The sequence below is a fragment of the Phoca vitulina genome, unplaced genomic scaffold (assembly GCF_004348235.1).
Source record: "Phoca vitulina isolate PV1807 unplaced genomic scaffold, GSC_HSeal_1.0 scaffold10, whole genome shotgun sequence".
NCBI classification, from domain to species: Eukaryota; Metazoa; Chordata; class Mammalia; order Carnivora; family Phocidae; genus Phoca; species Phoca vitulina.
Genome location: NW_022589713.1, coordinates 27,204,756 through 27,231,548, shown reverse-complemented (window position 1 = coordinate 27,231,548; position 26,793 = coordinate 27,204,756). Strand labels below are relative to the sequence as shown.

Sequence of the window (26,793 nt, the reverse complement as noted above, 5' to 3'; positions counted from 1 at the left end):
GATAAGGCATTACCAAAAGCTCCAGAGCTTTCCCTTGAGCTCAGGACTGGTCCCTGCAGCTACCCACCCCGATGGAGTTAACACATCTAAAATAAGCTCCTGTCTTCCTCCTATACCCATCCCCAGCTCGGAAGGGGGCCACTCCAGCCTTCCAGTTGCTCAGGTCACAAACCCTAGACATGTCTTGGATGCCCTCTTTTTCCAAACTACCAATAAATCTATTTCCAAACTACCAATAAATCTCGTTTTCTACTTTTAAAATATATCCAGAACTTGATCATTGCTCATACCCCATCATCATCTGGTCTCCCCATTTCCACGTCAGTCATGACCAGAGTGATCATGTCTACCCTTGGCTTGAAACCCTCAAGGGGCTCCCATCTCAGGGTAAAGCCAGAGTCCTTACCACCATCTGCACAGCCCATACAACCTGCTTCCCCCCCCCTCTCTGATTTCATGTGCCACCTGCAGCCACCACTCTTCCCCAGGCAGGTCCTGGAACCTTGCACTTGCTGCCACCCTTCCCGGTACACCATCCCCCGCTCATCCCATGGTCTCTTTAACATCACCGCCTGGGTGAGGCCTTCCCTGATCATCCTGTTTTTAAATATTGAATCGTCGGGGCGCCTGGGTGGCTCAGTGGGCTAAGCGTCTGCCTTCAGCTCAGGTCATGATCCCGGGGTCCTGGGATCCAGCTCCACACCAGGCTCCCTGTTCAGCGGGGAGTCTGCTTCTCCCTCTCCCTCTGCTGTGCCCCCTAAAAAAAAGAATTTTAAATATTGCATCGTCTTACCCTGTGCTTGCTCTCCCTCCTCCCTGCCTTATTTTTCTTTATTCGACATACTTTTAAAATTGAATTTCCTTTATTATTTTTATTTGTGTATTGTCTTGTTTTTCTGCCCCTGAAGGTAAGATCCTTCAGGGCAGGGTTGTTCCTTTTTTTTTTTTTTTTTTTTTTGGCTTTTTGCATCACTTTGGTATTTTCAGCATTTAGAATAATGCTTTGCATGTAGTAAATGCTTAATAAAGGAGAGTGTGATGGGTAATTTCATGTGTCACCTTGACTAGGCCATGGTACCCAGTTTTTGGTCAGACATGTCTAGGTGTTGGTGTGGGTTATTTTTCTTTCTTAACGTGATTAACATTTAAATCAGGAGACTTTGAGTAAAGCAGAGTAGTCGCCATGACGTGGGTGAGGCATGCCTCACCCAATCAGTTGAAGGACTTAAGAGAAAACACTGAGGTCTCCTGAGGAAGAAGGAATCCTGCGTCCAGACTGCCTTAAGACTCAAGACTGTAACATCAGGGCTTCTGTAGGTCTCTGACCTGCTGGCCCGCCCTGCAGATTTCCGCCTCGCCAGCTCCCACAGTCCCATGAGTCAGTTTCTTAAAACAAATCTGCCCTGCCTTCTCTCTATAGAGATATCTACCGACACGCTGTCCTCTTGCTTCTAGAAGTTTCTCTGAACAACCCTAATACAGAGGGTTGAGATGGCAGGGAAAGGAGTGTCCGGTGGGGGGCGCCCTGGAGGTAAAGGAATGGTGTCTGGAGAGTGCTCAGTGTGTACCGAAGGGAGCACTGGCTTCCTGAAGCCTGATTCCAGGGTACAGGAAGAGGAACAGCCAGAGACCCGGGAGGAGGGGGATGGGGTGAGGTGGAGGCTAAGGACTCCAAACTGGGCAGCATATGTTTCTTATGCGTTTTGAGCCATGTGGGTGGCACAGAATGGTTAATCTGGCATTAGCCCGTGCTCGGAATTAGTGGGTGAGAGACCAAGGGAAGCCAGAGGCAGGAAGGCCTCTGATGGTCCTAAGAGGGCGGTCGGCACGGGGAACCAGGTGGTGGCGGTAAGGGCCTCCAGCAGCACCCAGCGCCAGGCCAGCTGCAGCGGTGACGACAGTGGCAGGAGCAGGCTGATGCCTGGTGTTTTGAGCCTGGATGTTACGAGGACGGGGGGACTACCCACGGAAGCAAGGAACACGGGAGGAAGAACAGGCCTCGATGGGCAAGGCGTTGAGTTCTCTTTGGAGCACATTCATCAGGAATTTCAGGAAAATTCTAGGTGAAGATGTTGAAACAGGTCCTTGGGTGTGTTCATCTGGAGTTCACCAGTCTGGGAGGGAGACTGGAAGGTTTTTGCCCAGAACAGGTAAAGCAGGGTCCATGAGAGGGGATATAAGGGCTAAGGGGGAGACGATAGCATTTATGTAACTTTTTTGAGTATACTCAACAATACCACATATTGGAGGTTCCCAAACTCCATTACTAAGGCACCCCAAGGCACCACAGCCAACTCACGAGGGTGGGGCAGAAGGGCTTTGTTTTCTTTACATTTCTGAGGGGAACACAGTGGTACATAACATGTTAGACAACACACTGCCTGCCATCTTGGGGTAGTTCGAGGTACCAACGTTAGCACCGCCTTCTTTTTGATGACATCATATCTCTGGGCAGCTGCCTTTTGGGCGGTTGCTAAGAAACCACCTAGTGGAACAGGAAATGAAGGTGGTGGTGTCCAGCGTGATTCCAAGGTTTGAGAAGTTGTGCAGTGCCCAAGAGATGCACACATCCCGTTCGTTCTTGTGGTGACTCAGGAATGAAAGAAAAAGGTTTATTCTTTCAATTTTTATGTACTATTTTTTTTTCAAAAGGCTAATAAGTTGTTTGGACATAAATGATTATTATGTTGTTTAGACTGAATGGCTTAATAAGTGGAACTGTAAGTATTGCTTTTAGCTTAGGGGTGCCGTGAACAACGTACCGAGACGCTAAAGGTGCCAGGAGGTGGAAAGTCTCAAACCTCTGCCATGTATTGTCACAGGTAGATCGTGAAAGAGTAAAAGCAGGGATAGAAGAGGGGAGAAAGGAAGGGCACGGGGGCTGCATCCAAAAAGTCTCATTTCTTCAAAAATAAAAGATGTGAAGCAAATAAAGTAAAATATAAGCATTTGTTAAATCTTGGTGGTGGGTACATAGATGTCTCATTTTCTGTCCTCATCTATATGTCTGAAGTGGCTTATGCTGAAAATTATTTTTTTTAAAGATTTTATTTATTTATTTGAGAGAGAGAGCATGAGCAGAGGAGTGGGGAGCAGAGGGGCAGGGAGAGAATCTCCAGCAGACTCCATGCTCAGCATGGAGCCTGATGGGGCGCCCAATCTCCTGACCCTGAGATCATGACGTGAGCCGAAACCAAGAGTTGGACGCTCAACCAACTGAGCCACCCAGGCACCCCTGTACTGAAAATGATTTTAAGAGAGTGAGACAGAAGGAGGGCTGGGGATAGAAATTTAGGGGTGCACCTGTGTTTGGGAGGACAGGTGGGAAGAGGGCATCTGAGGTACAAAGAGGTTCAAGAGATGGGGGTGTGGAATCAAGGGGATCAGCAGGGCCATGTTCTAGACGGGGGTTCTTAGCCCTGGCTAGGAGACTTAAGAAAGATCCGAGACTGGAGAGGGTTCAGAGTGGGGAAAACTGAGCTTGCTCCTAAATTGTTGCTTTTCACCTCTGGCTGCTAGTTAGAATCACTTGGGTTTTTCCAAAATATTGATGATCAGGCCCCACCCCCAAATGCCTGGGCATCAGGACCTTTAAATAGGTCTCCAGATGATTCCAATATGCAACCAAGATTGAGGACCACTGCCATGGCCCAGGGTTTCTCAAACTTTACCACTGCTCAAACTTCAGTGAATCACTTGTCATTAAAATGTAGATTCTGGTTCAGCAGGCCTGGGAGGGCCTGGGATTCTGGATTTCTCACAGGCTCCCAGGAAGTCTAGTGCTGCTGGTCTGAGGACCACACTTTGAGCAGCAGGTTCTTCTGAAAGGGAGCTGTGTTTAGTTAAGGGTGTTTGTGATGGGGACTGTCGGAAGGCAGAGAGGTGGTCTGGATCAGACCCCGACTGAGATGTGGGGATGAGGGGATAGTAAGCAAGTGTTTTCCTTTGGTAACGTAAATACCCCTTGTATTCCTTATCTTTTGCTCTGTAACAAATTACTCCGGATCTTGGCAGCCAGAAACGACAATAAACATTTATTATCTCACAGGGTTTCTGTGGGCTAGAAATCCAGAAGCAGCTTAGCTGGGTGGTTCTGACCTGGGGTGCCTCAAGAGGTTGTGGTCAAGATGCTGGCCGGGCTGGAGGCCATTCTGGGGCTGATGGATCTGCTTCCACATGGGTGTTGAGCTAGCCAACAGTGTTGGCTGTTCGGTGGGGACCTCAGTTCCCTGTCCTGGGACTTCTCCACAGGGTTAATAGGGTGTCCTCGTACTATGGCAGCTGGCTGTTCCCAGAGTGAGGGATCCAGGAGAGAGCAAGGGAGAACCCACAATGCTGCTGTAACCCAGCCTTGGAAATCACGCTCATCATTTCTGCAGTGCCCTCCGGGCCCCATGGGTTAGCCTTATTCACTGTGGGCGGGGACCACCCGTGAATGCTGCAAGGATTACTGAGGGTCATCTTGGAGGCTGGCTATCATACCTCTTATTGTTTTCAGTGAAGAAAATAAAGTATGTGCAGCACAGAAAACTTGAAAAATATAGAAAACCATAAAGAGAGTGTCACCCATCAGCTCATGACCTGGAGGAAATTTCTGGGAACATTGTGGTCTTTGTCTTGCCAGATACAAAGAGAATGTGTATACACACACACACACATAAAATATATATGTAATATATTACTATATAATTTATATAATATATATTTATATATGCACTCACTTAGAAGAAGTAGCACCATATAAATAATATTGTTTCATATAGATTGTTCTTTATACTTGGCATTAAATCAGGAACACTTCGAACAGGTAAATTTTTCTTATTGAAGTATAGTTGATATACAGTGTTATATTAGTTTCTGGTGTACAACACAGTGATTTGACAATTCTAGACTTTACTCAGTGCTCAACACAATAAGTATAGGCACCATACAGTGTTATTACAATGTCACTGACTATATTCTGGACTGTACTTTTCATCTCTTTGCCTTTCTTATTTTATAGCTGGGAGTTTGTACCTCTTAATCCCCTTCACTTACTTCACCCAGTCCCTCAATGGGTAAATTTTAGTTATCCTTGGGTTTCTGTCTTAGACTATGTTTGTAGGATATCAAGACTTGATACCATTTGAATTTTCAAGTTTTCATTTACATTTCTGGGTTGAGAGAGATGTTCCTATCATGTAAAAATGTCTTAATTTGGATCATCAGTTCTTACTTTGGGTGACTGAGTGATGTAATAAACATGCTCGAGGCTTCAAATACGGAACTTGAATGCAGAAATAAAAAATGAATTTGCCAGCTGATCCAGCATCATTGCATATAATTGCCCCATCTCTGGTTGCTTGTCATGAGCTGTTGGCAATTGTTAAAATTAGCTTTACAGTCTGCCACAGATTAGCAGCAAGTGTGGTAAATGAGGACTCACTCTTAATGAAACTAATATGTATTTGGAAATATAACTACATTTATTGCCCCCATTATTTAAATGCATGTACGCTAGTTGATAGTAAAAATGAACCTTTAAACTGAAGTTTTAGAAGCGTGAGCTAAAAAATAATCTTTTAAGGAGGTGATCCTTTCTGAAGTGGTTTTCCAGTGTCTTATGAGCATCTTGGGAAGCATTTCAGAAACAAATCAGAAATACTTTAAAATAAAAAGTTAAAGATTTCAACATTGAAAATGACACGGACATCATGCCCCATTGCTGATCAGCTTCTTCTGGAACCGGGTCTGTTTTCTATCACAGGGCTTTTCTCTGAATGTCCCGCACTCTGCCCAGACTTCCAGAACAGCCCGCCCCACTGCACCACGTACATCTGTTCACTGTCTTTCTCCTTCTTTCACCTCCGATTTCCTTAAGAGCAGGGCCTGGTCTCCCCATTTTTACCTTTCCTAATTGAGGACCTAATTTAAAGCAGACCTTAGTAAATGTGTGCTGAATGAATGCATGCACGTATGCATGAATTTGGAAAAGTTCCCTCTCTCGTGGAGCTGACAGTTTCTGCATGAAGCTGGGCCACGGTGTCTCAAAGACACCTCACGCTAGGCTTGATTTGGAAAGAACTGATTTTCCAGAACCTCACCATCTGAGAGCTCTCTGCTTTCTGGTCATTTGCAATCTCTAACATCCTCTCCTTTGCAGCCAGGGTCTCAACCTCCTGGTGATTACCTTATTTTCCTCCATAATCAGCATCCAGTTCCTAATTACTTTTGGCTGATTTCTGCTAGAGAACTGTATGTTTATTTTGGCTCTTTCCCCACTGTCTCGCCACAGGAATGGGGAAAGACCTCCTCTTTTTGCTTTTACCTTTGAAGAAATCTTGGAAGGTTTTTCTTGGTCCCTTGATGCTAGAGAGATGCATTCACATGGGTGCTGGGATGCATTCTGGGAAGACAGAGGTAGAAACAAAAGAGAAAAGCCTCCTGTACGACTGTCAGATAATCAAAGCTGATCCAGTGATCCACTCACACATAAAACAAGTAACTTGATTTACATTAGGCGTCAGTGTGGGGTGACTGTGGGAATATGGAAGGGCAGAGCTGTGGGGGTTGGATGGACCACAGATAAAGCACCGGGACAATCTCATCACACACAAGTGATTTTTAGCATGTGTCCTTTATAGAAACAGACAACAACGAAAGGAGAAGGAGTCGTGAATAGCACTGCTCTCCTGATTCTGCCCAGGGAGCTGATGCCCCAGAGTGAGCAGGAGGTGGAGGGGCTAATCGGTCAGTCTCTCGAAGGGTCTCCCCTTCCGCCATGCCTCTCCTGCAGTCAGCATCTGGCCACCGTGAATGTGGAAGGAGAAGCCTCATTCGTTTAACAGGACCCCTGCACTTACCACACAACCTAGCAGTCCTACTCCCAGGTGTTACCCTAGAGAAATGAAAACTTATGTCCTCATAAAAGCCTCTGTGTGAGTGTTTATAGCCACTTTATTCTTAATCAACTGGAAACAGCCAAAGTGCCATTCAGAGGGTGAATGGCTAAACCAGGGCCCCTAAATGTAGGCAATCTCGGCTGGTGTTCTCCTGAGGAGGCAGCAGGCCATGGTCATTTTGAACAAACTTGGTGAATGAGTTACATACCGCATGATGAATCGTGCCAAAACTTAGAGGCTTAAAACAAACAATGGTGTATTTTGCTCAGGGATCTGCAGTTTTGGCAGGGTTTGGTGGAAACAGCTTGTCTCTGCCTCACATGGTGTCAGCGTCTTGACTGAGGCAGAGGCTCAATTTCCAAGATGGCTCACCAGCAAGATGGCTGGCAAGTTGGTGCTGGCTGTCGGTTCCTCTCCACATGGGCCTCCCTTTGGGGCTGCTTGGGCTTCCTCATGGCATGGTGGCTGGGATCCAAGAACGGGCATCTCAAGGATCAAGAAGTCGGTGCTCCTGATTTCTTAAGGCCCAGGTCCAGAAGCTGGCACTGTGTCATTCCTCCGTATTGTGTCAGTCAGGCAACCATGGAGCCCAGACTCAGGGGAGGTGATGTAGACCCCACCTTTCAATGGCAGGAGTGTCAAAGGATTCGGGAGGCATATTTCAAAACCATTATCCTTACCATTTACCTTCTGCCCTACTAGAGGCCTTGACTCCTGAGGGAGATGTGCTTCCGCTGAGACAAACACTCCCTGAATGTCTGAGGGAATGTGAACCAAATGCCCGCATCAGGCAAAGCCGTGCCCTCTCCTCTTACCTCTACCTCCCACCTCTCACTGCCCTCAAAGGCCCGTACCCATCCCTTGCCCCAAGTTTCTAGTGGGATTCTAGCATGAGCCTGGGAACCTCACATAGTAAACAGTAATGTTAGGTACCGTTCTATCTTATTTTTCCCCCTTTTGTAAGCTAGATCTTTCTTGTTTGAGCACAGTAGGGACTGCAATAGCTATTTTCAGAATGATATGAAAATCTTTACTTTTTGACAGGGGTGGGGGTTGGTAGAAGAACGCAGGAAGGAACTAAAAGGAACACAGGTGTGCCAGGAGTGAGTAAGGTAGGGCCCTCACCACAAAAGAATAAGAGGAACAGACTCACGCTAAGGTTTTTTTTAAGATTTTATTTATTTATTTATTTATTTATTTATTTATTTATTTGACAGAGAGAGAGCATGAGCAGGGGGAGCAGGCAGAGAGAGAGGCAGGCTCCCCACGGAGCAGGGAGGCCCGTGTGGGACTCGATCCCAGGACCCTGGGATCATGACCTGATCTGAAGGCAGCCGCTTAACTGACTGAGCCACCCAGGCGCCCCTCATGCTGGGGTTTTATTGGCTCACAACTGCTTCATATGTTTGCCTTCCTAGAGAGAGTCGTGCTATAAAAGCAGTTGCTTAACCAGGGTTGCACGTATTCCAAAGAAATGAATCCCTAAGTTTGAGATCTTGAGGATTCACTGATACTACAGTTTTGCTGCTAGCTGCCGGTACTGTTTATTTTTTCTGTGTCAGATCATATGCATGACTTACCCAGAATCTTGTCGTGTCCTGGGAGACAAGAACAGTGCCCTTTGGGGTGAACTTGGGCAGAGACCTCAAGTTTGGGACAATCTCAGTGAAACCTTAAACTCCAGCTTATAAATTGGGAGAGCTTTTCTGATGCTTCTTGGTATGCCATCCCCCAACTTCTCCCACCTCCTTAACTTTTTTTTGAGTCTTTTTACTCATCCTGATACTCCTCTCCTTTTTTCTCCGTTGTCAGGGAACCTATCCTTTATAGAAGATATTAAATCATACTAAAGTGTTAGTGGCTACCATAAGCTTCCTTCGTTGCCCTTCCTGTAGAGATTATTTGTGGTTTCAAAGGAGATCCTGAGGGAGAGTGATTCTGATTTCAAAGGAATGAGTCTCTAATGCTAGAATTTCCCTAATAGGATAACAAGAATGGGAGGATTTTTTTTTTTTTTTAAAGATTTTATTTATTTATTTGACAGAGAGCTAGAGACAGCGAGAGAGGGAACACAAGCAGGGGGAGTGGGAGAGGGAAGCAAGCTTCCCGCCCAGCAGGGGGCCCGATGCGGGGCTCGATCCCAGGACCCTGAGATCATGACCCGAGCCGAAGGCAGACGCTTAACGACCGAGCCACCCAGGCGCCCCAAGAATGGGAGGATTTTTGAGGGAGAGGTTTCTTTTTTTGAGGGCCCCAAACACTCAGTCTTTCTTAGGAGACTGGGTGTGCAAGTGACTTACTTGGTGAGTCTCTGGGTTATTTCCAGTTCTGTTCTGGTGGTAACAGTGCTCATCTGGCCAGGTCACCTGTTCCCCAGTACACAGGAGCCTTCCTGTCCACTTCTCTTCTGCTTAGCCTTAGCAGATGCCACTCGGCTTGCTTTTTAGTAGTTAAATATGCAGCCTCTGTATATATCAGCTGTTCTATCTGCAGAACTACAGAGGATTTTACTAGTAATCAGTTCATGCAGATTGCACATAAATCATGTCTGCCCTGGCCCTTTGGACACTAATGTTCCCTTATTAAGGCATAAGTAAGCCTTCCTGTTCTCATCCATCCTTCCAGACTTTTTTTAATTACTGAAAAGTATAGCCTGGTTGTCACGACACCACCCTCTTCCACTGCTCCCCTCCCCCCACACACTTACTGCTTTTTTGAGGTTCATTTTGTTTTTTCTGGAGCTTGCCAGTTTGCCTTAGGAAGCTGGGCACCTTGTGAATGGATTAAGCAAAAGGAAATTCTTATCTCTAAAAGGAAGCGGTCACCACGTTTCTGTTTGTGATATTCTTGGCCAGTTCATATTTTTGTGAAATATGTTCTGATGGCAGCTCTGGTACCCCAGAGAAGGGGGAAGTATTGGTCATGCTCCGTGCACAAAAGGAAAATATCTTCTGCTGAAGTCTGGGGAGTGGATAAAAAGTCATTTCATGAATGTCATTCTGTCTAAATAAACAGAGAACCCTCATTGTTTTTAATCCCTGGAAAAGCTGGGAGCTGAGCCCACCCTAATATGCACATTATCCTAACATTTCTCCATTTTTCTTTCAAACTGTTGCCACAGATCTTCGCTCTAATACACGTGGATTTCTGCTTCCAGTTTCTCTGGCCCTGCTATTAGTGTTCAGCCAGTCTTCATTTTGGTCTAAAATGACTCTCTAAGAGCGTGGAAGCATACTATTATTTCCTGTGGTTTGGTCTCAAAGAGAATAAAAGGGGGACTTTTAGATGAGGCCCATAAAAATACCACCGTCTACTTTTAGAGATGTTTTATGAATATAAATTCCTGTCTAAATAATTACTGTTGGAGTTTGGAAATTGTACCAACAACTTATTATTCTCTCTTAGCAACCACAGCAAAAGTGACACGTCTCTTGTTTTGTTTTTTCTTTTCAGATGGGCTGACACCATAATGTACCATATTGCTTTTAAGATCTCATTTTTTAATCATGTGTACAGATTAGAGTGGAACTGAGGCACTCTGAGGTATTATTTTCCTCAGACGGGGGGAAAAAGAGAGAAGACAGGTATACTTTTGGTGTCATTATAGAAGTGCGGGATGGCTGGTAATGGTGTCCTCACAGAAAGAGAAACCAGCCTGGGTCCTGAGCGTAATTCCGCCGTGTTCAGGTCAGACACTGAATTATGCTCTGGGTTGCATAAAGGCTGAGGTCCTTCATGTAGTCTTCAGGGAAATACGGGGTCTTTTATACTGTGGTGTTTAAAAACAAAATCTTGGGGCACCTGGGTGGCTCAGTCGGTTAAGCGGCTGCCTTCGGCTCAGGTCATGATCCCAGGGTCCTGGGATCGAGCCCCACGTCCGGCTCCCTGCTCAGCAGAAAGCCTGCTTCTCCCTCTCCCTCTGCCTGCCACTCTGCCTACTTGTGCTCTCTCTTTCTCTGTCAAATAAATAAATAAAATCTTAAAAAAAATAAAAATAAATAAATAAATAAAAACAAAATCTCAGGAAAAAAAAATCACTTTCCTTGTCCTTTTTTTTGGTTTCTGCTGGCAGCTGCTGAAATGGGTTGCGGATTGAACAAGTTAGAGAAACGCGATGACAAACGGCCTGGAAATATCTATTCGACTTTAAAGAGGCCTCAGGTGGAGACCAAGATAGATGTGTCCTACGAATACCGCTTCCTGGAGTTCACGACCCTGAGTGCTGGTGAGTACAGGCGGCCAGAGCTCCCGGTGGCCTGTGAGCTCAGACCCAGCCCCGTGCCCGAGGTCCCCTCCCACCCTGGGGCAGGGCTGGTGGGGCGGGGAAGGTGAACAGGGTTGGGGGTGGGGGGGCTATGGGGAACTGGAAAAGATGGGCCTTCGAAAAGGTACTGCTTACAGAAATCCAGATTTTTATGTGGAACTCTTCACTTTTTAAAGGATAGCAACTAATTTATATTGTAACAAGTTAAAACCAGGTGTGAGTCAACTAGTACAGACATGGGGGTGGGCTGAGTTTGGCCCATGGGCCAACTAGTTTGCAGACTCTGTATTGTAGCAAGCCATGTGCAAAAGGAAAATTTGCCTTATCTCCTATTAATGTGGCTGTCCACCTAAATTTACCTGCCTGTTGTCTGGCGTCTTTCAAGAGTGCTTGTCCATCTGGGCTTGGCTTCGCCTCCTCCGGGCTGCAGGGTGTCCGGGTCACCTCACTCACAGTGTCGCAGTAGCCCTGGGGTGACTGGCAAGCGATAGCCTTTTCACCCAGAGCATTTGCTGAGCACGACTGTGTGCACAGTATTGGGCTGCTGCTGTGGGGAGATCGTGCAGTGTGTCCTGGTTTCCTGGAGCCTCTTACCTAGTGCGAGAGAAGACTCACACACATGAAAAACAACAACAACAAAACCTCAACAGACTGTAATTATAAGTAAGAAAACATAAAATATGTCTTCAGAAGAGGAAAGATCATTCTCTCGGTGAAGGGGGCAGTCCCTAGAAGTTGCACACAAACAGGAGTCCTAACTGACTCAGGCACCTCGCCACTTTGTCCCTGGGCTGCCGGGTATATTTTAAGCTCCTATTACCCGAGAAGAGAATTCGTGGGAAAAGCGCTCATATTTGGGGGTTTGAGTCCGGCTCTGCTGTGGAGGGGCTGGGCTTCTGTCGAATGGGCACGTGAATATCCGCCCCGCAGGGCAGCTGTGGAGACCAGAGGAGGGAGGGTCTGAGAAGCTCTTAGCACGAGGCCAGCACGTCGTGGGGCAGCTAGTGTTACATCCACTCCTGTTCCTGCTGTGACCACCTTGCACCGAGCCTCCCACTGCCTCTTGAGCCCTGAGACACATGGCCGGCTGGGCATCTCTGCAGGGACGTTCTGGGTGCCCCTGCACGTCCCCCACGTCCCCCACGCTGAGTCCAGCGTCTTCCTCATCAGATTGGCTTCCTGCTGGTGCCCTGGGTGCATAATGTCACCGCCGTCCTCTCAGACGGACTTGACACCTTAGTCATCTGTGACCATGCCTTCTCCTTGCCCACGATTTCCATTGTGTCACCCAAGCCTATTGAAACTGCTTCTGAAAATGCTTGTAACGTAGCTGATTTAACATGAGCAAATCTGTACGCAAAATGATTGGGAGCATTTGGTCACCCATTATTTGTTTGGTGAACATTTGAGTGCCTGCAACGGTCTAGGCCTTGTAGAATGATGGAGAAAACCAAAGTATGTGTAGGAAAAGAGAGCGCAAGGAAATATGCCAACATGTTAAATATCGTTAGGAAGCTGAGAATACGGGGGGATTCTTTTTCTCATATGTATATATATATATATATACATGAGAATATATATATATGTATTTTTTTTGCATCATGGTTATATTTATTATTAAGAAGAGTATGTTTTGCTCACAGAGACCTCCATGAACCTGTGCCCTCCTCTGTGTACGCACTGCTCCGTCACGGACACCTGAGTTATCTCCCTCACTTCCTGATTTGTTTGTCTGCTGCCTTGGGCCCTGGTCAGAACACCCACACTGCCTTGCCGCACTGTGCTTTCTTTGATTGAATTACCTTTTCTTTTCTGATTATGAAATGAACGTACCTCCATTATAAAAAAGCAAGGAAAACGCCAGACAAATCCCAACTGATCTCCTTGCTTCTTCCCTTGTCCCCCTAGAGATCATGTCACTCTTCTGCTCAAAGCCCTGCCGTGGCTCCCCTCACCCTGAGAGGCACCAGCTACTCTCCATCCTCATCCTCCAGATCTTTGTCCTGCGTGTTCTGCCATTTCGGCCTTGCTGTTTCTTGAACTCTCCAGGTCTCCTCAGGGCCTTTGCACTACTTGTTTCCTCTGCCCGGAAGTCCTCCCAGAGATACCCTTGGCTCAAACCTTCACTCCCCCTTTTCTGTGAAACCTTCCCTGACCACCTATTTACAATTTCTAGCTATGCCCCGACTTCTCATCCCCTTGCCCTCTTGATTTTCTCCATAACACTTCCTATCATCTAACATGCTGTATATTCTGCCTATTGTTATTTGTGGTCTGCCTTCTTTCATTAGAAGGTAGGATCCCTCTAACGAGTGCAGGATTGTGTCTGTTTTACCCTCTGCTGTACTCTCAATACTTAGAACAGTGCCTGGCACGTAGTAGATAATCAATAAATATTTTTTGAATGAATAGTTAATGTATATTTTTGTGTCCTGCTTTTTTGCAGCTTAACATTGTACAGTGAGGCAGTACTCTGTCATTCCATATGTTCTCAAAATATGATTTAATGGCTATATATGATTTAATCACTCCACATACCATAATTTATTTAACGGTCTTCTTTTATCGGACATTTAAATTATTTCGGGCTTTGGGCTATTATAAATAATGCTGTGATAAGCAGCGCTGTCTATAAATCTTTGTGCATTTTTGATTATATCCTCAGGAATTACTGAGTTGAAAGATACGAATGTCAGGACTCTTGATAAATTGCCAGATGGCCCTCTAGATGGGATCTATTTGTGTAAAACACAAATCTGATGATGCCAAACCCTTTGGCTGGTTCTCTTGGAAAAATGCAGTGGAGAGTCTACCTGGTGCTCAGGGCCTTCCCCAGCTCAGCCTTGCCCTTTATGGACCCCTCCCATTCCTGTCTTGGAGGACAGTGAGCCGTGCACCCCACCCCCATCCCAGCTTCCACTCTTTCTGCACAGGGCCCACCCCACCCCTCACTGCTTGCCAGAGTCCCACCCACCGGAAACTGTTCCTTCCCAACATCCGTCCCATCGTCATTACTCTCTTCTGCATGCCTGCCATTTGTCAGTACCGTCCTTATGACACTTTTATTACATCATACATTAAACGTATTTGTGTTTCCTCGAGGGCAAAGATCAAGCCTTGCTCATCTTTCTGTGCGTCTTTCTCGTTCACACTTTTTAGCTGAGAAGAGCGTGTCCTACGTATCTGGGTTCTAGTACACCAAAGTAAGTGTTACATAGGCTAACTCACTTCCCTGGCAGCCCATCGAATTCTTTTCCAGAAGTTCTAGTTGGGTCATTTGCTATGGCTCCAGAATGGAGCCAGCATTTGTTGAGAGCCTACTATGTGCTCAGTCCTGTGATGGTGCATTATGTCTTCCCAACTTTTTCAACTTTATGGAAATATAATTTAAGCACATTACACTGCACGTATTTAAGTGTTCAAACCCAGGAAACCCATGACCTCATCAAGATGCAAAACATTTCCGTCTCCCGCAAAGTTTCTTCGTGCTCCTTTGTAATCCCTCCTTTTTCCCAGCTCTCTGTCCCCAGACAACCAATGATATGCTTTCCATCATTGATTTTATTTTCTAGGATTTTCTATAAATGGACTCTTGAGGTACATACTTCTTTTGGTCTGGCGTTTTCCACTCAGCTTACTTATTTTGAGATTCATTTGTGTTGTTTTAAATTTTTTTAAAGATCTTTACTTGTTTATTTGAGAGAGAGAGTGCACGAGTGGGGAGGAGGGGCAGAGGGAGAGGGAGAGGCAGACTCCTCGCCGAGCAGGGAGCCCGACGTGGGGCTCTATCCTGGGATGCCAGGATCATGAACTGAACTGAAGACAGACGCTTAACCGACTGAGCCACCCAGGTGCCCCATTTGTGTTGTTTTGTGTGTAGTAGTTCATTCTTATTTTATGGCTGAGTAGTATTCTCCTGTGTGGATGTCCCACAGTTTGTTTATCCATTCACGTGTTGATGGACATTTGGGTCGTTTCTGTTTGGGCTATTATAAATTAACATTCATATTTGTGTGGCTTCTTATGTCATTTTATTCTCACAGAAACCCAGGGAGGTATATGGGTACACGCATTCCTTTTCTGCAGATGGGTAACCAACAGTCAGAGAACTTAAGTAACTTTTCTGAAGATGCAGTGCTAGGAAGTGACTGGGGTGGAATTTGAACTTTGATCTCTTGGGCCCCAGAGCTCTTGTGCCTCATAAACGGCAAGGTGCTAGACAAATAGGCATTACCACCAAATAGAATATTCTTGTTAGAAAGCTTGTGGTATCATGTAGAGGGGCATGAGGCTATTCCTTTTCCATACAGTTTTGGCCATAGAAGATTTTTAAGTAGCACTTGATAGATTTCTTTCTCATGGAGAAAATGCTCGTCTAACTAACAAATTACAAGTTGGGGAAAAGGGTGTGGGCCCCTTCCACCTGGTGGCTTAGGCAGGAAGGGGACATGTGCACTTTTACAAAAGTCAAAATCAGAGTTTACACTGTTCTGTTTGTCCCTTACTCAGAGCTCAGTGCTACTGTGGATGATATTGGAACACGCGACCTCACTTGTTGGGCTGACTGAGGTGAAAAGCAGCAGGATTCTCAATGTGAAGCACATAAGCTGCCAAAAATCTCAATTCTGAGTGATTTGATTGGGTCTTAAGTTTTTAGTTAAGTCTGGTCACCAAGGGATGAACCTGCTGTTTGGTGGGTTTCGTCACAGATCGAGGACCATAAAGCGGCACAATCTCTGCAAAATGGTGCCTCGTTATCCCTTTCGTACGTATGTTTTGCCAGCTTCTCTGCACCAGGCCCCTCTAATACCGCTTGAAAGCTACCTGTGTCAGCTCCATGAGAATCAGTTGTGTTTTATACATGTTTCGTGCTGGGGACAGTTGGCACAGGGAGTGACCTGCGTAATGAGGTTAGTGCCCAGGGCTTGATTTTGCTCAAAACATCTAGTCCTCTGCTGTGCTGTACAGGAGCCACCAGCCATGTGGCTGTTTAAATGTAATAATTAAAATTAAATAAAATTAAAAATTCAACTCCTGGGGCGCCTGGGTGGCTCAGTTGGTTAAGCGACTGCCTTCGGCTCAGGTCATGGTCCTGGAGTCCCCGGATCGAGTCCCACATCGGGCTCCCTGCTCGGCAGGGAGTCTGCTTCTCCCTCTGACCCTCCTCCCTCTCATGCTCTCTCTCTCTCATTCTCTCTCTCTCAAATAAATAAATAAAATCTTAAAAAAAAAAAAAAAAAAAAAAATTCAACTCCTCTGTCACACTCGCCACGTTTCAAGTGCTTAACCGCCACATGTGGCTGGTGGCTGCCATCTTGGACAGCGCAGGTAGAAACCATGTCCAACACCATGGTAAGTTCTATGGGGCCATGCTTCTCTAGTCTGTCTTCGAGGGAGGATAACTTGGTTCCAGGTCTGAATCTGCACCTCTAATTCAGATTAGTGTGCCATTTTTATTAGGAAAGTTTGCCCATGGGTCCAGTAGGGACCATAAGATGACAATTCATTGATTCCACAGGTATTTACTGAATGTTGACCGGAGGCCAGATGTTGTGTCCTGAGGACATATGGGTGAACCAGACAAGAGGTGTTCCCAGTTGCCTTAGTTAGCTCTGCTGCCATAACAAAATACTCCAGACTGGGCAGCTTAAACCACAGACATCTATTTTCTCACAGTTCTGGAGGCTGAAAAGACTGAGCTCAGAGGGCCGGCATGGTTGGGTCCTGGTGAGAGCCCTTTTCCTGGCTTGCAGATGGCCGCCTTCTGGCTGTGTCCTCACATGGCTGAGAGAGAGGGACAGAGAGTGAGCATTCTCCTGTCTCTTCTTTTTTTTTTTTAAGATTTTATTTATTTTATTTGACAGAGAGAGCGAGCAAGCATACAAGCAGGCAGAGTGGCAGATGGAGGGAGAGGGAGAAGCAGGCTCCCTGCTGAGCAGAGAGCCTGACACGAGGCTCGATCCCAGGAACCTGGGATCATGACCTGAGCTGGAGGCAGACACTTAACCGACTGAGCCACCCAGGCACCCCTGTCATGTCTCTTCTTATAAGGACATTAATCCTATCAGATTAAAGCCTCACTCTTAAGACCTCATTTAACCTTAATTATTTACTCCAGATAGTCTAACACTGGGGTTGGACTTTTGAAGGGACACATTCAGCCCATAGCATCGCTCTAATCCACTAGTGTAGATTGGTTCAAATCTCTTACAGATGAAGAACCAGGCAATTGTAGGACTTGATTATGGTGATAAAGGGGACATGGTAGCCCCCAGTCTTGTTGGAAGGGTGTGTGTATTGAGGAAGACCTGAGATCTGTAGGTGTATTTGGAGTTAGCCAGGCAGAAGATTGACAGTGGAAGGAGATGGTCTTTTCAGGACAGCTATGGGAGGGTCAGAACCTGGAGACAGCATTGCATATATAGGAAGATGTAGGCAGTTCATTTTGGTTGGAGTGGGATCTTTGGGAGAAGTAAGTGGAGGCCAGATGACTAAAGATCTTAGGTCTTGGACTGTGGAGTCTAGCTTTCTCAAGAATGCTGAAGGTTTTTAAGGTGGAAAGAGGGTGGGTGACATGATCAAATTCACATTCTGGAAAGCCTACTCTGGGTTTACAATGGAGGAGAATGAAAGGGGTAAAACTGGGGAAGGAGAAACCATTTGGAAGCCGTTGCAGTCATCAGGGGTGGAAGTGGCCTCTGCTGAGGGAGTGGCAGTGGGGACAAGAGGAGTGGGTGGGGGGGTGAAGAGAGATTAGGAGGTGGTCCCGAGGACTGACTGGCAGGTAAGGGAGAGCGGGGACTGGAGGAGTGGGTGGTGTGCTGGGCACCTGCCCAACTGGATGCTCAGATTCACTTTAAAGCATTTTCAAATGACACATTCACTCCAACATCCAAGTAGCCCTCAAAGTCAGAGAGAAGGCATTATTTTCTTCTTCTTTTTCTTCTTTCTTTTTTCTTTTCTTTCCTTTTCTTTCTTTCTTTCTTTCTTTCTTTCTTTCTTTCTTTTTCTTTCTTTCTTTCTTTCTTTTTCTTTCTTTCTTTCTTTCTTTCTTCTTCTTCTTCTCCTTTCTTTCTTCTTCTCCTCCTCCTCCTCCTCCTTCTTCTTCTTTTCTCTCTCTTTTTTTTTTCAGAAGAGAAAAGTGCCTTGATGGATAGTAAGTAGTAAGTGGTACCAGAACCCAGTGTTTTAACTCTCTTCACACAGGATTTTTCTACTGCACATGAAAGAGAGCCCAGTGCCAACCTGTCAGACCTACTGAATGGTGTCTCAGTGTATTTGTATATGTACCTGTATTAAGGTATAACTTATGAGCAATGAAATACACCCATATTTAAGTGTGTGGTTTAATGAGTTTTGATAAATGTAAGCACCCATGTAACTGTCACCACACTCCAGATAGAGAAATTTCCAGTCACCCCAGAAAATTCCCTCATGCCTCCCCTTAGCCCATGCTCCAGACAACTGCTGATCTGTGTTCTGTCACCATAAATTTAGCTTTGCTTCTTTTAGAACAACATAGGAATGGGATCATACAGTGTATAGTCTTTTGTGTCGGACTTCTTTAACTCAGTGTAAGGCTTGTGTGATACATCTGTGCTGTTTTATGTATGAAGAGCTCATTCCCTTTTGTTTCTGAATAATATTCCATTGTTTAGATGTGCCATGATTGGTTTAATTGAACATTTGGGCTGTTTCCAGTTTGGGGCTGTTATCAAAAAAGATGCTATGAACATTTGTGAACAGGCCTTCTGTGGACATATGTTTTCATCTCAGTTGGGTAAATAAGTAGGGGTGGAATTGCTGGATCATTTGGTAAATGTATGTTTACCTTTACAGGGAACGGCCACCTGTTTTCCAAAATAGTTGCACCATTGAACATTTCCAACAACGATGCGTGAGAGTTAAGAGCTTCGTTTTTTGCGTGTCATAATGAGAGCTACTGCTTATTCAGCATCTCGTGTTGTATTCGTCAGTTTTAAAAACTAACAACAACCTCAGGAGCTAGATGGTTACCTTCAGGGTGTAGAGGAGTGAACTGAGATCTTGAGTTTCGGGAAGTTGTAAAAGCCACTTGCCCTAGACCAGCAGTGTGTTGGGTGTTTGTAGCCCAGCGGAGCCACCACCGTGGGCTCTCTCAGTTCCCACATCTCCGGCACACCGGCTGGGCTGAAGCGAAATTGAAAGGGCTTCAACATGAAAACCTTGAAAATTCCCTCCTGCTTCATTGCCTGTCTTCTTCAGGCTCATCTTCTGTTTCTCCTCCTCAATTCTTGCTAAGGAAGCATTCCCATGACACGCATTACAGTTTCTAGGATTAGCTCACATTGCCACATTTTAAAAATTCCCGTCTTTGTGGTTTTCCTGTCCAAGAGGTCTTTAAGAGCTGACCTTTGGGATTCTTTCTTCCACATTGTGCTGACCAGGCTCATACTTGGATTTTTGGCTGCCAACATTTTGGCCTTCGGCTCTGTATATAAATTTGGGGTGGTCATGATAATATCACAGGATGACATTCATGATTCAAAACATGCAGGTTGTGCATCGAGTCATTTTAGGGTCCAGTTTTTATTTAACTTCCACTCTGGGTAACCTCAGTCCTCTCTGCAACTACAGAAGCAGCTAATAATCTTTGTCTATTTAAGTTGTCCTTTTAATCTCGCTCCACAACCAGGAAAAAGACTAATTTAAAAGGATGGATCGTAATTTACATTAAGGCCTAAAAATTAACAGATTCAAGTGTTTTGGGGCTATTGGGTGCCTAATGGCTAGTTATAAATCCTGGCACCGTTAGCCTGTCAGATTTCATGGGTCATGAAGGGAGGTGATAAGCAAGGTCTAAGATACCATCCAAAAATAATGTTAACCTTCAGAGGAAGACTGAGAGCCTTTAGGACATATCATTTCCTTAAAGTCGTAGTTCTCCAACTTGAGGGTGAATCAGAATCACCTGGAGGGCCTTCAAAACCCAGAAGCCCAGGCCCCAGAGTTGCTGATTCATTAGGCCAGAGAAACTGCATTTGTAACAAGTTCCCAGGGGATGCTGGAGTCCACATTTGGAGAACTTTCAAAGACCAGGTGGAGTGCAGATTTCTTTTATCTGAGTGGAGATGGCAGAATAAAAAAGGTATGATTTTTTTTAGCATAAGATGAAGTCAGTAAATCCTTACATACCTCACTATATATTATAACCTACTCATAATTTATTTCCTTGAAGTAGCTTATAATATATTTGAAAAGACAGGCCATACTCATTAAGACAAAAATAGTACCAGTGGACGCAATGATTGATCCTCAAACTTTGCTTAAAAAATTCCCATGCCCGCACTACACCCCAGGCCAGTTCAGTCCATCTTGGGGAAAGGACCCAGATGTCAGTATTGTTTGAAACTACAGGTGATGCGCGTGCCCAGCTGTGGTTGAGAATGAGTGAGTGGGCATTTGTAAAGTGCTAGGTGGTTGGTGTAATGTGGGTACCCCAACTGGTTACCTTCAGGTAGGTCACATGTGCTGAGATTTTGTTTCCCCTCAGCCTTGGGACTGTTTGAATCTCCTGCAAGTTGTCTCCAGGTCCCCGATGTCTGGTTTCTTTCCCCAGAGTGCTGAGCGACTGTGTGACCTGGTATGGGTTGGGAAACTCTGGAATGAACAGTTGTTCTGAAACTTTAGCAACACCAGAATCACCTGGTGGGCTTGCGAGGACACAGGTGGCTGAGCCCCTACCCCTAGAATTTGTCATTCTGAAGTTCTGGGGTGGGGCCCAAGATTTTGCATTTCTAGCAAGTTCCCAGGTAATGCTTCTGCTTGCTGTTGCTGTTATGGGGACCACACTGAAACCAACCGGATTAGGTCATGGGCAGTGAACTCCCCCCAGGAACCAAATACCTCCTTCTTTCCTGAGTTCTCTGCATCTCAGTTGTAACTGAAACCCAGCTGTCCTCAGTGGATATGCCACCTCCCCAGGGTACCCTAAAACCTTAAATGGTTAACCTTCAGAAAAGCCAGTGCTTCTCAGACTGGCTCCCTTTTATCCATTCTTACCCTCATCTCCCGATAGTCATTCCATGAACCTACTCGCTGTTGCTGAGATGGAACCACACAGTCCTGCCCCTCTGCTCTCCATATGGAGTGATACCTCTCCTCCAGCACACTCCAGGTCTGAGGCCTCTCTCTCCTTCAAGGTCCAGGGGAAGCTTCACCTCCTCCAGGCTGTGTTCCCTGAAAGCCCAGCCCTGGGGACTTACCAGCCACTGTGGAGGGGGACAGTAGAGGACACAAGAGGGAAGGATGGATTTGAGGATGAAAGGCTGCATCAGTGGTAATGAGTGTTTGCAAGGTGGTTGCCAGGCGCAGCTGAAGGAAGAGGAGAGGTGGGTTTAGGGAACAGTTGCTTGCTGGCCAACAGGTTTGTAGCCAGTGGTCTGGGGTCTGCAGACAGCCCCTTCTTGGCTCAGAGACCTTGGCTAGTGAATCCTTCCCGCTCATCGAGGGCCAGAGGGCATAGCCTGGTTTGCGGGACAGTCAGAACTGTGGCTCTGGCCAACACACACCGGGCATATTGGGGGCCTGGTTATATCCCCAGGATCTAGATAGACCTTTATTTTCAGTTACGTGGCTCATCACACTTAGCTCTAAACATGCCACCTTCTTAGAAGGTGTGGTTAGTAGGGCTGTGGTTGGGCCCCACCAGTCACATGGGTCAGCCTCTTCCTGGGCTCTTTTCTGGAAGACTTTGCTTTAATTAGGCCTCCACCACCTCTGTTCTCTGAACCCCTTTTCTGTTCCTTTGCCCTGCCCTTGCCAGCTCGACCAGGCCCTGTACAAATGAGCTAGAGTTGAAAACCTAGGACAGGTGTGAATGGATGAGCTCGAGTCTGGGATGGATCAGGGAGTGGGCTAGGAGTGACATTTGGCTGCAGGGGGCCTACAGGTGTGGGTCCCCCTTTATAGGGAAGCCTGACACGGGAAGGTATGGAAAGCAAGGAAAAGAACTGCGAGATGGGGTGGTTATTTGCATGACAGGAGGATTCTTGGTTTAAAGTGGGTTTCGTCATGGGGTTCCTTTAGATGGAGCCTCAAGTGCCCTCAAGTGTTTGTTTTGCCATCCTTAATGAGGTATTTATTACCTCTCTCTAAATATGATACCTGCAGCTTTAGAACATAACAAATTCATCTATAATATTTGCAGCTCTTCAGCAGAATTGAACATAAAGTCACTGATGTTGATGGCATTTTTTTCTTTTTCGGGTAAAACAAACAAACCAACCAACCAGCCTTGAAACAAAATGTCAGAAGCCATGAAGGGGGGGAGGAGGATGGATAGAAGGAAGGCCCAAAGCAGCCCTTGATGTTACAGCATAAGGCAGGAAATCCTCTGCTCTGAGTTGGGGGTGATGGCTTGTTACGTCCCCTAAACCTTAAGCTCATCCCTGAGGGAGGGTCCTCTTGCTGCAGCCCTAATCTTAATCTTAATGGCAGAAAGGCTGTTCTAAGCCCGTGCCCTCTCTTGGCTCGCTGAGGATCTCCTGAAGATGATGAGATTGTGACAGGAGCAATGGGCCTGGATGATGATGGTATTATTATTATTATTGGTAACAAGAGCAACAGTAAGAACAGCTAATGAGCTACACACCATGCTTTGTGCAAATGAATCCTCACAGGATTCTGAGTTTATGGATGAGTAAACGGGACTGAGAGAGGTTACCCAAGATGCGGATGGTCACACAGCAAATACAGGATAGGGCTAGAATCAGAACTCAAACTTGCCTTCTTCAAATCCTTTGCTTTTAAGCAGTGTTGGCTGTACCCCAGGTCTCTCTGGTACAGATTTGTGGCTTGGTGGTCTCTGACCTGTCATTTGAAGGCCCGCTGTGCTGGCCCTCCATTCGACTGAGCCCTGCTCTAGGGAGAACTTACCTATGTGTTTTGGTGAATGAGGTAATGGCGATGAAAACCACAACTGGATGTTATGCTCTAACCCGTCGTATTGATGGGGAGGCTCTGTCACAGGGTGAGCGTGCAGCTTGAGCTTGAGCTTGAGCTTCGGTCTTCTGATTCCACCTGGCCTGTGTGTCTTGCTGCTGCCCAGGACCCTCAGAGTCTGGGGCTCGGAAGCCATGTGAAGATCACACTGTCCATCACGGGTTGGGAACCACTTTCTTTTTTGCCAAGATCACGAGTGTGGTTAATAACCCACCTGAGTATAGTGTAGGCTTCCATTTGTTGCTGGTTTTCAAATAGGGCTGTTTGACCTCTAGCTCAGATTTGGAAGGCCAAGTCTGAACTTGGGTACGTGTGGATGGCTGCCATTTAGTCCCAGTTTTGTCACTATGCCAAGCCCAGAGGTTATCCTGTGCCGAATATAGACTCCTCCTTTGCTGAAAATAGTACGTGCAATAGGGTAGGGAAACATTTTTCTTTCCTAGAAAATTGCTCCTTGCTGTTCTAGGTAGCATCGACTTCTGTGAAACCATCTGTTCCTCCCAGTATAATTTCCAGGCTATTAGATTAAACAGTTTCTCCTGACCCACTTTCGGCTTCTCTTTCCTTCCACCGTTCATTAATAAATTGGGTAGCAGAGTTTTCGTGGAGAGCCGGGTGTGTATATTTATTTAATTTCAGTTTGGACAACAGCAATTGTTGGGCTCTGTGAACTTATTTAATTCCCTACCCGTGTTTCATTTTTGTTTCAGTTTCTGTAATTGCTAAGAGTTGGTTGCTTTTTTTGTTTTGTTTTGAAGACTCCTGAAAGGAAGTCAGGGCATGAGTTATGAGTTGAGGTTCTGAGGTTCTGGTTGGGGAGGTGTGCTAAAAACAGACCCTGTTTTTATACAGAAGATGTGGAGTGGTAAGGAAATCGGTTCCCATAAAACATGTCTGACTGCAGATAAATATGCTATTACAGAGTTTGCGGGGATTTTTAAAGATAAATGAGATAATATGCGTGACACGGCTTTTCCGAGCAAAGCGACTCTATACATCTTCTGTGTTGTTGTTGCTTTTGATAAAGCAAGCAAGTCTATTAGTATTAATGTTATTGTTAAATATTCACTAATGGAGGTAATAAGATTAGATTTAAGAGGAAGGAAGGCATTCTTTGCATTCCTTTCTTAATGTAAAAATTCTTCCTGCTCTTTTCCCAGCTACTCTGAAGCCAGACCAAGAAACAGCACTCAGTGTGAGAACAGGCTCAGGTTTGTGTGTGTGTGTGTCTGTGGGTCTGTGTGCAAGCAGTAAATTTCAGCGACTTAAGGCTGCCTTCAGTAAAATGACATTTCTTGGTGAGGACTGTTATCTGTCAAAGCAAAACCAAATTATTTTTCTGCGGAATTCATAAAAGCAGCACTGTCATAGTGGGAATAATTTCTATCTAATTTGGTTAAAATGGAACAGAAAACAAGTTAATATTCTATGTATTCTACTAATTATTGTTACTAGTGATATTGCTTCAAAGAATTTTTATAGAGGCTTTCTCCAACACTTTGACAAGATTTCACTGATGCTTCAAAGAAAGGAAGCTTGTTGAATTTTGTCTAGGAAATTTTTTCAAAAGCAGTTCTGGTGTGAAAAGGCAGAAGATTCTGGCTTTAAGTTGCATGTCACTCTCATTATATCTAGAAAGTCATTTCCTCAGTTCTATGTTTTTACAGGTCAGATCTTCTGATAAATGAAAATTACATAGGTGATGGGTACCTGCAATGCTTACCAGCAGCTGAGATGTTTTCCCATTCTATTGCATAAACATACTTTTCAGGTGCATACATAGGATTTATTAGGAGGAGGATACATTAGTTTGACAGCCTTCTTCTCGAATGAGGAAGGGGATTATCTCAGTTGGGCATCCCAGGTGTATATTCAGAGTCGCTTAGTAAGCATGAACACAGCGTGGCACCGTGTGGAGCAAACGTTGTTTTTGATCCAAGACTGGTAATATGTTCCTAAGGGAGCTGGCATACTTGGTCGGATGGACTTTCCTTAATGGGGAAAGCAGTCTGGTCTGACGGGCTTATTCAATAAAATTAATTCATTGGATATTTATTGATTACCTGCTCTTTGTCAGGCGGGGTCCCTCAGTGTAGGAACCAGTGTCTAAAACATCCCATCCAGTTCTCCATTATTAATGTCTTAGCCCAGTGTCTGTTTTCCTCTATCTGGAAACCACTCCAGTGTGGGCACGGCCTTAATAGGGTCTGTGTGTTATCTTGGAAAAGCATCTGCCTTGACTTACCATGATCGTTGACTTGGTGGGCACTGCATGGCTGGAGATTTGTCTACTGTTTGGTGGGCATGGGAAAGCCCTCAAAATCAGATCTGAAGTCTGATCCCTGGGGCCACCGACCGCAGCTCGGAAAATCCCTGGGTTAGTGCCTCAATCAAGCCAGCTTTGTGGGGGTGAGGGACCTGTCTGGGCTGATCATGCCCACAGCTGAGCTTTTGGGGACTTAGTAGATGCATCCAGGATGCCCTGGACTGCAGTCCATTATGGCTTTCTTGGTGACCAATGGTCTGCTTCATAACCTTGTGAAGGAAAAGTTCTTGCTGCTTCTTCCAACAGCCTGGGCCAAGTTAATACCAGGACCAGGACTAGGAAGAGGGAGAAAGGAATTGAGGGTTTTCAGCATTGCCTTGCTTTATCCCCCAAACTGGTGGCCCATCTGCTCCTTTTCTTACCACTGTTTCTTGTGAATTTGGAAACTAAGTTAAAACAAAAACTTATTCTTATTTCTACTTGGCAGTACTTACTGTGGACTTCATATAAATGGATTAGACCAAAATAACTAAAACCCAAGAAAGAACTATCTTTTCTCCTAATACCCTTTACTTTCTTTGCTATAAAGCGAGAAGTCAGATGTGGCTTAAGGCAGGTGATGGGGACAGTGCCCCAGAGAGGTGAAGGAACGAAGGTTTTGTTGTTCACACTGCGAGGAATGTGAGTTGAGAGCTGAGTTAACTGAGGTAAAAACAACTTTAAACTCAACTTTTATGCTTATTATTATTATCACCTTTATGCTTATTGTTATTATTAATATGTCATGATATTAAGCAGCATGGTAGGCATCCTCCAAAACGGCCTCCAGTGACCCTCCTGGTGTTCACGCCCTTGTGTAATCTCCTTCCCTTGAGTATGGAAGGACCTAGTGACTTGGTTCTAGTGAATACAATATAGTAAAAGTAATGGGGTGTCACTTCTGAGATTAGGTTACAAAAAGAGGGTGGCTTCTATTTTGGACTCTCTCTTGCTCTCTCTTTCTCACTCCCTCTGAGTGAAGCCAGATGCCATGTTGTTAGCCCAATGGAGAGATCCACATGGCGAAGAACTTAGGGAGGCCACCTGCTAATAGCCAGTGAGAAACTGGGCCCTTGTCCAGCAGCCCTGGAGGACCTGAGTTCCGCCAACACGTGTGTGCATGAGCTTGGATGTAGGTCCTACCCCCAGTGGAGCCTTGAGGTCCCTTCAGCCCTGGATGATGCCCTGAGGCCACCTCATGATAAGTGTTGAGCCAGAGATACCCAGCAAAACTTCACCTGGATTCCTGACTCACAGAAGCTATGAGGTAATAAATGTTTGTGTTTTAAGCCACTAAATCTGTGGGTAATTTGTTACACATTGTTATATAACTCATATGGGCAGTTTATGGTAAAAGCTTT

General features: G+C 45.5%; 1 protein-coding gene across 3 annotated transcripts in view; it reads left to right on the top strand.

Annotated features, from left to right (window-relative positions):
- RFTN1 (raftlin, lipid raft linker 1) overlaps positions 1 to 26,793 on the top strand; it is a 192,143-nt gene that overhangs the window by 7,036 nt on the left and 158,314 nt on the right. For all 3 annotated transcript variants that reach the window (XM_032408761.1, XM_032408760.1, XM_032408759.1), the window contains exon 2: positions 10,954 to 11,106. In XM_032408761.1, coding sequence (XP_032264652.1) covers positions 10,962 to 11,106 — 145 coding nt within the window. In that variant the 5' untranslated portion in view covers positions 10,954 to 10,961. The remainder of the gene's footprint in view (positions 1 to 10,953; positions 11,107 to 26,793) is intronic.